At 40.9% G+C, this 12,396-nt stretch overlaps 1 protein-coding gene across 1 annotated transcript in view; it reads left to right on the forward strand.

Moving 5' to 3' along the window:
- ush2a (Usher syndrome 2A (autosomal recessive, mild)) overlaps positions 1-12,396 on the forward strand; it is a 190,074-nt gene that overhangs the window by 41,792 nt on the left and 135,886 nt on the right. The window contains 10 exon segments of the mRNA XM_054614583.1: positions 322-517; positions 1,013-1,143; positions 1,294-1,498; positions 4,594-4,877; positions 5,482-5,707; positions 5,993-6,130; positions 7,655-7,835; positions 11,367-11,530; positions 11,658-11,816; positions 11,916-12,144. Of these exon segments, the coding sequence (XP_054470558.1) occupies positions 322-517; positions 1,013-1,143; positions 1,294-1,498; positions 4,594-4,877; positions 5,482-5,707; positions 5,993-6,130; positions 7,655-7,835; positions 11,367-11,530; positions 11,658-11,816; positions 11,916-12,144 (1,913 nt within the window).

Genomic DNA, 12,396 nt, shown 5'->3' on the forward strand with positions numbered 1-12,396 from the left:
TTTTTCTATGTACACCGTTATTTTCAGCAATTGTATAGCTCATGATATGTCTTTTATGCCTTTGCTTAATACCAATGCTAGTATACATTCCTAATCTCTTGTCAAAGGATGTTTTTGTTTTTCACCACAAAGGCTATAATGAATTTGAAAGTATAGGTTGATTATCCATTAGCGTTGTAACTAGGTCTGATTAGTTCAGAAACTCTTTCTGCGAGCTGTTTAGTAATTGAGTAAGCACTAATGACAATGTTGTTGTGGTAGAAATAAAGAAATGTATTTATGTATCTGTATTTATATACAGTATGTGACTGTTTTCAACAGTGCCAGCGTTGTGCGCCCCTCTACAATGATAAACCATTCAAGTCAGGTGACCAGCTCCAGCCTATGAACTGCCGGTCTTGTCAGTGTCAAGGCCACGCCCTCAGCTGTCATTATGATGTCAGAGCCGATGACCAGCCGGATGAGCACTATCGAGGAGGAGGAGGCGTCTGTGACAACTGCATGCACAACACCACGGGTAAAGTGTTAGCAGCAAACATTAGCTAATCATCTTTTCACGTTTCATAATATCTAAATATTTCTTTTAAAAAATGACTTTCATGTTTCTATATCAACCTTAATGTTAAAGCACTTTGAAACAATTACACACCAGATGTCATAAGCCTACAGATGTTTACCTCTATCATTACAAAATGTTGAGCTAGAAATGTCTGCTGAAATGTGCACTGTTTTGGTATTTTTTTGTCAGCTTTGTAAAGAGAGATGGTAACTGTAGTAGTAAGTGTACTGTAAGTGAGTGTGGGATTTATGTACAAACAGATACAGACAAATACAGTTTTACACAAGTCACTATTGCATAGTTCCAACAAATACAGATACTGTAAGTGGACTCCAAATCTTAACAGTTGTATTCCGTCTCAGAGGTAATAAAGGGAATCTGATCTCTCTTCATGATTTCTACCTGTTCTTTTGAATGTCTTGCTCTCTGTCTCACGGTGTTTTTGTCTCTCAGGTAAGAACTGTGAGCTGTGTGCAAGTGGATTTTTCAAGCTGGAGGGATCTGATCCCACTTCAGTTGATATGTGTCAGCCTTGCAACTGCAACACTGCTGGGACAGTCAACAGCAGCATGGAGTGTGCCCAGGTACACACCAACACAAACGGCAAAAATATTGATGACCACTGAAACCCTTGCATTACCAATTTGAATTATTTCAATGTCTTCAAGTTATTTGAAAACTTGATTTCTTATCTCCCTTGACTGTCCCTCTCTTCCTCTGAACCTCACCTCCAGGTAGGAGGTCAGTGTCAATGTAAGGTTGCAGTAACAGGCCAGCGGTGTGTAGACTGTTTGCCTGGTTGGTACGGTCTTAAAGCCTCAAATCCAAATGGCTGCACCCGCTGTAACTGCAGTGACGCTGGCACCATCAGCACCTCAACAGGAGTTCCCAGTTGCAACCAGGACACAGGAATATGCCGGTGTAAATCCCATATCACAGGTAAACCGACCCCTGACAACATTGGATAAAGTTTCTAAAGTTTTAATTTCTGTTTGGGGATTTTATTTTGATGACATAATTGATGGTAGTTTGCCAATACTTTTGCACTAAATTCCTCCATCATGTGCGTTAGAGTTGCTACTTTCCACCTGCTGGCGAGCAGGTGGAAAGTAGCAACTCTACTAAATGCCACCCATGATAAAGAAAGAAAATATAAAACTAATGTAAGGGCTATATCATCTTTTGTCCTTGATATGTTACTACAGAAGCAAACCTCTCAACCCAAAAGTGTATGCTCCCTAAAATGTCCCTCAGTACTCTGTTGATAACTTGTGCTTTCATTAGAACAGTTACTCTGTTACATTGTCGGTAATGGCGTCTTAATTAATATATATGCGCAGCTGCTCATTGGGGTGCACACAAAAGTAAAATAGTGTACACCGGATGCACACACCAAACCAGGCATGTGCATGTACTCAGACGAAAACACACATACAACCATATCGCAAAGTGTTTTGCCAGCCAAAATAAACAGGCTTTTCTGCTGGGGGTGCTTCCAGCCGTTGTGCTTCTCTTTGTGATAAATGGTTTCACTCTCTCCCCTGTGTGTCTTTGAAGAGCCGGCTCGTATGAAATGCAAAACCAGGCAACGCTCCTCAACTCAACGCATCATGGTTATTGCTAAGCCTCGCTATCTAGGGCCCATGGTTGTGCGTGTGAGTGCAGGCATGTGTATGTGAACTTGTAAATGTGCGTAAGAGTGTCTGATTATGTTTATGTATATGTATGTGTAAGAGGGAGAGTGCCTGGATGTGAGTTCATGTACATTTGTCTTTGCATTATTTTATGTTTTGTATGATTGTATGTGTTTCTTTTGCGTGTGTTTGTTTGTGTGTGTGTGTGGGTGGGTGTGTGTGTGTGTTTGTGTGTTTGTGCACACGCATACCATGAAGGACTAAGCTGGTATTAAATTCTCTAATTCAATGCCAAGTTGATTAAAACAAACTGCTGCAGCCCCTTGTATTTTTCACACTCCTTCTTACAAGACCGACTTTCGTTTTTTTTCTGTCCTTGTTTGTTTGGTTGCTCCCACAGGTATTTTTCAGAAATGAGATTTGATTATGGCAATTTATTACTGCCGAGCTGATACTTTGAGTAGAGCAATGGCAGGCACGCTACAGAAGGAAGGAATTGAAACTTGTGCACACAGACAAAGATACACACATGCAGACCCGCACGCACATTCATAACAAGGTGCCAGAGTGCAGTGTGTACATAATAGTGTTTGAAATGGTGATGCATGAGCCTGTTAACCAGCTGGCTACTGATAAAAGAGTTGGGCCATGTCCCGAAAACACACACTCACATGCAAGCGTGCACGGTTGCACGCCCCAACACAAAATGACCTCCTCTCTGTCCTGATCTAATATCTTCTAACGCATTCTGTGTTCTCACTTTCTTTTCTTTTTATTGTCTTCTGATTTTTTCTTCCTTTCCTTCTCTTTTCTCTAATCTTTTCAGTTGTTTCTGTTGCTGTGTTTGTTGGACCTCGTGTTTGAATGTCACAAGACTTGCTGCAAAAACAGGATTTGCGAATGCCAACTCGTCAGCTCAATGTCTCAAATAGAAATAGAAAATAAAATAACTTTTAATAGGTGTTGGATTCCTTATAAACTGTTAAGCTTTATTGGGGGGAAAAAATCACAAAGTACAATATATCACAGCATTGTTAGGGTTGTAAGCATTATTCTGTCAGCCTGCGCATTAACCACCAGCACACTCAGATGTGCACAAACACACACATATGCACATGAAGACATATCTTCACTGCACTAATATGAAATATGATCTATGGAAAGGAATACATTCATATCCATAAAATCATTAAAGTGGGCAGACCAGGGGAAATGCCAAGTGTCCGCCGCACAATGCGTAGGACACACACACCGACACGCACACACACATGTGCACTAACACAGATGTACAGATATGCTCTCATGAATGTAGGAGCGTGCACACATTTTCTCACACCCACATACGAACACACGCTCCCTCATAAACGGCTGTGGTGACTGCGTTGCCCCCAGGCATCCATTTAGGGACAGATTGCCTGTCATGGAATACTTATGGCATATTCAAATAAGCCATGCTCGCTCACACTGCATATCATAGTTTAACTAGCCTTACAGCCGAGCACTGCTGCTGTAGCCGGAAATAAAACTCCCACAGTATGATCAGTTTGGGTGTTTGTTATCATACAATAATGATAAACAGAACAAACATAATTTAAGAAATAATTTGCTACAATGTTGCAATGACGAGAAGAGCTGACGGACCTAAATTCAAGATAAATAAATGAATGCATAAAGAGCAAAACTGAAATGAAACTGTTAATCGGTTCATTTCACATTCTTTACTGCTACTTCTGGCGTTGAAAATGGTGAGAGATATTTAATGTTTAAAGTATGGAAGGCCTTAAATGTTCACACTTAACACGTCAATAATAAGCTGCATTTTTGAAATTATGATTTATTTTTTTATTTTTTATGTTTTACAAAACAAAGTCTTGTGAAAACAGTTAATAATGAATAACAACATAAAAAAAATTGGCAGAAATACATTGTTCTTCTTTAAACACTTCAAAGACAACTTAACTCACCTTTTCTTCTTTTTTACACTCGATGGTAATTCAGTATTATTTGTATGTGCCTCTTTCCATCACTCCATCTCTCCATTTCTTCTTTTTCATTCCCTCCATCCTTTTCTTGTAGTTGCTTAATTTATTTATTTTCTCGCTCAGTGAAATTAAGTGTTTGGCCTTAGGTGAGTGATCCATCATATGTAGAGGGCCTGGCCCTAATGATGGCAGTTTTATACACTTGCCCACCATTTCTCCTTCCCTCTCCCACTCCCTCTCACACATACATACGGGCCTGCTAACAGAGAGAGGCTAAACGCTAGTTTGTGAACAAGCAAGCATCAATTTACTTTATTTTATTTTATATCCTTTCTGGTTCTCCCAGCAGGTCCCACTCGGTCCTTTCCTGCACAGTTCTTTAAATGTCTTCTCTCTCTGTCTTATGCTTTCTTTCCAGGTCTTTCTTGTGACCGCTGTGAGTTTGGTTATTGGTACCTGTCCCACCCAGACGGCTGCGTCCCATGTGACTGTGACCCCCTAGGATCCCTCAGCCAGTTTTGTGAGCCTGAGGGGGGGCAGTGTGAGTGTAAGCCCGGGGTGGGGGGGCAGCACTGTGACTCTTGTGGCAGCAGTTTGTATGGTTTAAGACTGGAGGGATCCTGTGCCCTCTGCAACTGCTCACAAGAAGGGACAGTACCTGGGACGGACTGTGATCCTCACACAGGACACTGTGTGTGTAAGGCAAGTTGACAATTGTACATTTTCTTATGCCATTTTTCATTATTACAACCATGACTTTGCCATAATGGAAAAAGCAAAGAAAGACTCTAACCTCCATGTTTCTATAGCAATGGTGGCCGTTCGTCAGTTAATAGCAGTTACATTCTGAGAAAATATATGATGACAATATGAATGTGCAGGGCTGAAAGTGGGAACTCTAATAAGATATTCTAAACAAGAAACGTAAAGCAGCTACAGTAACAAAAAGTAGAAGCCAAATAGTTTAGAAGTTTGGTAATGGTTTGTGAGCAGAAAAAGAAAAATGGTGGTTCGTACACTCCAGGTGAAGTGGTCAGATGAAGCTTTTAACCTTTATTATGAATCTAAACCTCAAGACTTTGTCATTTGTCATCATCTGAATTTTCCACCACCATGTTTTATCCACAAAGCTGTCTGACTTTGTAAATCCATAACCAGGTTGATTTAAACACAATCAGACTGTCAACTTTCATTAAGTGACTGACCAGTTTAATACCTTTTATTGGAGATTCTCATCCAGGCTACCCTGGGTCAATTCATTTCTTACACTTTACACACCTCTTTCTGTCGTCCCTTCTTTTTTTAGGAACATGTGGAAGGCCGTCGCTGTGACTCTTGTCGTCACGGTTACCACACCCTGGAGCAGCGGAACTCCCTGGGCTGTCTGCCGTGTGCGTGTGAAATCCATGGCACTGTGCCAGAGGGTGTATGTGACATGTGGACCGGACAATGCCCATGCCGAGAAGGGGTGGAGGGAGCACGGTGTACCAACTGTGCCCATAACTACTACAACAGGAGCTTACACATACAGAGTGAGAGAAGTCACATCCAAGTTTAGTGCCAGTCTTATAGTTGAGACCAACACTGTTTAAAAAGTTGCTCAGAAACTTTGTCAAATGATGTACTCTTGACAAGAAGAGTTAGTTGAGATACAGGGCAGTTACTGTAATTGAATTAAAATGTCATATAACTACAGTCATCTCTTTACTTCCTGTATGAACTTTGTGTGTTGCAAAGCTTCTGTGTTGTTGTTAAGTATAGTGACAGTTGTTTTTTTCTATTCTGCTTTCTGATCTTGTTGTTTTGTGTCCTATCAGAGGGGTTCTCCCAGGGCTGTGTGCCATGTGTTTGTGACCTCAGAGGAACAGTGACTGGGTCAGTATGTGACAGCACCACAGGGCAGTGTGTTTGTGTCCCTACCCGCTACGGAAAGGACTGCAGTAGATGCCGACCTGGTGAGTGTGTTCAGAATAATGGATGGATCATATATAAATCAAAATTTAAAGAGTGACTGTATTGGCAGACTACTTGAAAATGATAGATTCTGATGAAAATGTTGAAGAACAATGGTTGGTACTCAAAACTGTTGGTGTTTGTTCCGGTGTGTGTGTGTGTGTGTGTGTGTGTGTGTGTGTGTGTGTGTGTGTGTGTGTGTGTGTGTGTGTGTGTGTGTGTGTGTGTGTGTGTGTGTGTGTGTGTGTGTGTGTGTGTGTGTGTGTGTGTGTGTGTGTAGTGTGTGTGTTTGTATGTGTGTGTGTGTGTGTTTTTGGCTCATGCCTTCTGCCAGATCTGCACTCCGTGATTGTCACGTTTGTGCCAGGTCTTAACCACAGTGCCGTATAGGGGAAAGCGTCTTCTCACTGTACTTAGATTTTTGTGTGTGCATCACCTCATGAATGTGTTTGTGTGTATTGGTATGTGTGGTCAGTCTTATGGGTCAAAGGGGTAGCAGATGTTGTATTGTGTAAGTAATGGAGGATGAACAACAGCATAGTCAGGTTTACTGTAACACAAGTTTTGAATGGATGTATTAATGGAAATATGTCAAAAAGAGTAAAAGAGGCCATAGGATAATCATAGTTTTCACACAAATATACCCAAAATCAAATAAAGACAGAGTACTTTTCCAGCACTTTTTATCTCATTATTTTATTGCATTTGGCAAGCTCCATCCTTCTAGAAATTGCCTAATTTCCTAAACTGCCAATTCATGATATGGTAAACAAGCCATTGCAAATTCCCTGCAGAAGTGGCTAAATAGAATATCTGATATGTTTATTAGCTGCTATTAGCGTAGAGAAAAATAAACTGCATTGATTTATACTTTAGTAGCAGGAGTGCTTAATTTAACCTCACACACACTTATTGGCTTTGTGTTCAGTTTTATTACAAATAAATGGCAGACAACATCCCCTAATGCTTATTGGGGGGGATTTAAAATGGAAAGAATCTCAAAATTCTACCAGGTTGCGTCCGAAATCAGTCACTCAGTCACACAATCACTATTTGCTACATAAGGAACTTTATATAGAATTTGGTTCAGTACAATCAGATGTTGTCGGCTGTAAAAAAAAACCACTTTAGACACTTTTAAAAATATGCAACATATATGATGGCTTATACATAATTTTTACAATGTATATGAGGTACTGTCAGCCCACTTCATAGGATATCATTTATTTTCAGTATAGTAAAGCTTTTTATAAAAAAACATTACAATGTAGCAAAAGCGTTATGAAAACCGAATTTTGTAGACAACCTGGACGTAAAACAACCTGGACGTAAAACAATGGACGTTTTGAGTTGTGATGTTAAACATCATGAGGTGGATTTGATTTTTAACGTGTAGAAAATAAAGGAAATATCAAAGGAAGGAGGAAAAGCAGAAAAAAACAACTCTACTTTTATACAGATTAATAAAGTGACACACAAGCAATCTGATTCAAAATGTTCTATTTATTTATGTTGTCTATGTCCAGGCTTTTACCTCTCAGCAGATCAGAGTGTGTGTGCAGAGTGTGACTGCCATCCAATGGGAGCATCACAGCGTGGCTGTGAGAGCCAGACCGGACGGTGTGTGTGTGCCCATCCCTCAGTGGGGGGGCGACGCTGTGACCAGTGTCGCGAGATGTTCTTTGGATTCAACCCTGGCCTGGGCAGGTAACTCACATAAAGTCAATCACACACATGCACACATATGAACACCATATATGCAGGTTGTACATCCTCTGAAGCTTTTATCCATTAATTGCACCACCTGAACACACAGTACACAAACACACCTACGAGCACACACACAGCAGCAGGTGCAGGCTCTGTAAGGACAGTTTACAGATTAGCTGGTAGACATATGACTTACATGAGTTAAGAGCTGCTTTGACCTTTACCGCTCATGTCTCTACCTGCAGGCTATCTCAACCACACAGCGTTACACACAACTTAAAACAAGCATACACAAACGTAACTGTACACGTTACATCCTGTGCAGTACTGGTACACACAAGTACGTTCCACTCAACAGGGTGTCAAAGCAGATAGATGAACCACAAACTGTTTGACTAGTGGTCCACTGTGTGTGTGTGTGTGTGTGTGTGTGTGTGTGTGTGTGTGTGTGTGTGTGTGTGTGTGTGTGTGTGTGTGTGTGTGTGTGTGTGTGTGTGTGTGTGTGTGTGTGTGTGTGTGTGTGTGTGTGTGTGTGTGTGTGTGTGTTAGCTGACCTTGCCTGATAGCTGTATTCCCCTGTGTTCAGGCTGTGGCTGAGATCTCCTCACAGCAGAGAGGGATGGGAAGATTGAGGGGGGGGGGGGACAATAAAGAGTTTACTTTACAAAGACGTTAAGGAAGGAAGCACTGGGAAGAAAAGAGTGGAATAATTAAATATGAGAGGAAAAATATGGATAGGGATGTTCCTACCTTGAAAGATAGTTACAGCGATAAAGGAAAGCAGAGAAAACCAGAATGATAGGAAAAGATGGTCAGAGGCAAAGATCTTGTAAAATAAAATAAAAAAATGCATTAACAAAGCCAATCCAGACTTATTGGGCCTCATGCAGCAACATTCTCTTATATTTTCTATTACTTTTTGTTAAAAGAGAAGTCAACTCCAGATGCAGGTTCTTACACGTTCAAATCTGCTGTTACCTAGGTTTGCTGAATGATTAACCCCACTTTCACTTACATCATAAATTGGAGGTGTGTTTATTATTAGCATACGTAAAGCCCCCTAAACACCATATAAGGGGAAGTGTTGTGCCATATGCAAATAGGAGACTTTCCCATTAATTGGAGAGATGCCATCAAAGAGAGGCTGTGAAATTGAGGTACTGTTATATAAACTTAAACAATAAATATGTGATTTTTCCAGAGCGTGAGCACTGATGTTACAGTTTAATCAAAAAAACATCTATGAGCAGTACCTAATCCATTCATAAGCTGAATGCATGCAATATCAACCAAGGGTTTTTACGGGATCAGTGGACCAATAGTATTTCTTTAGCCCACAAATTTAATAATCCAATCATTATAATGACTCAAAACATATAATATTCTAATTATATAATAACTATATGATATTCATGCTTTTTTTTAAGTACTTCAAGTACCTCAAATAAAAAGTTATGTGTCCTTGCGTTGGACAAACAATTTGGGGAATGTGAAAACAAGATTTCTTTTCTACCAATCATAAAATTGAAATACTCTTTCTCTTGCTCTCTCTCTCTCTCTCTCTCTCTCTCTCTCTCTCTCTCTCTCTCGTGCGCTCTGCCTTCATTTATTCACTTCATCCTGTCTTGTTTTATTTCATTGTGTTGAATAAATTACAAATATATTCTTGGGTTATTACTGCTGAATGCCCAGAGTCGCTCCATAATAAGGATTACTTAATCTAAATATCATCAAGTAATTTATCCTCCCCCTTCAATCAATAGGCTTTACACAAATGGATTTACACACACACACACACACACACCCCACACACATTGATGTGTGAGCAGTTGGCTGGTGTTGTAGTTCTGTGACTCTATGTGTATCCATGGAGAACCAGGTCAGACAAATGCTGACCGCTGTTAACTTCATCACAGGGAAATATGATGATAAGTCTGTCTGGAGGGATTAGACATCCACACATTCACACACACTTTTATTTTTTTACACAACTTTTATTACCAGGGATTACATATGTAATATTCTAATACTCTTAAACCTACAGTTATTTAGAATTTATTCTATTGGCACCTAAACATCTTTAAAGTTACTGCATGACTCAATATCATTGTGACCATATTATACTTACGTTACTTTGCACACAATTCCCTGCATGTCACTGTTAAGTGCTGGTTTGTATTAGCATGCTATAGCTCACTTAATACATACAAATTACTCTCTCTTTCACACACATTTTGTACATTGAGGCTGATGAAAAAGGAGGGAATGGGTGTGATGTTGGTGTTTTCGTTCTCCTTGGGAATGGAGTGAAGGTCGAGTCACTATGGCATTTTTGTGTACGTGTGTATTTGTGCCTGTGTATTTCTGAGTCTGAGTGTCTGTGTGTGTGTTTGAGCACCAGTTGACAGGACAAATTTGCGGCTCGTTAAGAGGCTGTGGCTTTTCACACCGCAATAAAGGGGGTGTAGCGGTGTGTGTGTGAGAGAGAGAGAGAGCGAGCATGTGAGCAGAGTTAGTGTAAGAAAGAAAAATGCACATGGTGTGTGTGTGTGTGTGTGTGTGTGTGTGTGTGTGTGTGTGTGTGTGTGTGTGTGTGTGTGTGTGTGTGTGTGTGTGTGTGTGTGACAGTAATAGGGTTTATACAGTGTTACTCTCTATCTCAGTGTAGTGTGTGTATGTGAGTGTGAGCCAAACATCTTCCAACAAGCACATGTGACCATGTGTGTGTTTGTGTGTGCATGTGACTGTGTGTAAAGGTGTGAGGTGGCTGGCCGGATGATCACCCGCTGCCCAGCCCCAGTGAGGGTAACACCACACTGGTGACCCAGACACATACACCGTCAGACACAAACACACGCACACACACACACACACACACACACACACACACACACACACACACACACACACACACACATACACACACACACACACACACACATATACACACACACATATACACATAGAGATTTTGACAACTCTGAAGGGGAATGAATTTTCTGTGAAGTTAGTTTCACAGCTAGGCCATGCTTGTGGGTGGGATAGGCAGTAGTGAGGGTCTCCCTCACAGTGTTAAGGTGCAGACCCAACACCTTTCATGCCGCACACACAACCAGTCACAAGTTATCTTTGAACATTTGATCACTAATGCAGATGCATTTCAAAATGCATTCTCTTTCTCTATTTTTGGCCTTCTATCGGTACCTAAACAATAGCATTATTTTACATCTGCACAATCAAACAGTATGTAAATGACAACATCTGTGTGGTGACTTACTAACACACACACACACACACACACACACACACACACACACACACACACACACACACACACACACACACACACACACACACACACAAACACACAGATATATATGTGTAATCTAAGATAGTAAAAATATAATTCCCTATCAAAACAGAGTCTTAAGTCTTTTTGATGTAGTTTTCAACCAGCTGGCTGTAGCTATGAAGGAAAATTGTGGACTGTACTAAACTTATAATTTTTTTTATTCTTTGCTTGACCAGATGCCAGCCTTGTGCATGTGACCCGGTGGGCAGTGTCAATGGTTCATGTCATCCAGACTCAGGGGTGTGTGTGTGTAAGCTGCTGGTAGCCGGAGACAAGTGTGATATATGTCAACCTGGAGCGAGTCATTTCGACTCTGAGAGCCACTTTGGGTGCAGTAAAGGTCTGTTTTACATGCTAACACATACATATACACACACACATAAGAGAAAATACACACCTTGACTTAAAGGCTAGCTGTTATCTATAATTGTTATACTATTTTACTATTTCTGTCTCTGTCTGTGCAGCACCCTCCCAGCAACCTGCACCAGTAGGTTTTGGTCTCAGTTATTCCTCCGTTCGTCTCTCTTGGCATCCGCCCGACTCCCCAAACTCAAACAGACTCAACTACACACTCATCAGGGATGGACAGTCAGTGCATAGCACCCAGAGTCACTATCCTTTCAGTAGGTATCCACACAGGTTCAAACAACTTCAATCTCCTACTTAATATTTAAAAATACCTTACCCACCTTACTCCGTCCTACTTCCCCGTTTTCTTTCAGGCCCTGAATCATTTGAAGACACCGGTTTGTTTCCCTACACCAACTACTCTTACTGGCTTGTAACGGCTAATGTGGCCGGTGCGACGATAAGTGCATCAGCGCCATACCAAACTTTAGGTGCACCGCCAGAAGTAGAACAGCTCCATTTATACCTTGTAGGACGACCCGGTCCAACCACTGCTAGCTTTGACTGGAGCACACCACGAAATGATACAGGCCCAGTGGAAAGGTAAGCAAGAAGAGAAAGGAGGGGAGGGTTTAGAGGCAGAGGACCCTGGACTGAAGTCAAAATTCAGATTCAGTTGTGGGTCTTCAAAGTCAGAAGGAATTTTCCGATGCCTTATCTATAGTCTATGTTGTGATTGTGACTGAATCCGTCTGCCGATAAGATTCATCTTTCATCTTATACCATGTGCAAGTGCAAAAAGTAGCCAAATAACATGAGTGACCTATTGAAGGCCCTCTTGGTGATTCAATTTGT

The sequence above is a fragment of the Anoplopoma fimbria genome, chromosome 2 (genome assembly GCF_027596085.1).
Source record: "Anoplopoma fimbria isolate UVic2021 breed Golden Eagle Sablefish chromosome 2, Afim_UVic_2022, whole genome shotgun sequence".
In the NCBI taxonomy this organism is placed as follows: domain Eukaryota; kingdom Metazoa; phylum Chordata; class Actinopteri; order Perciformes; family Anoplopomatidae; genus Anoplopoma; species Anoplopoma fimbria.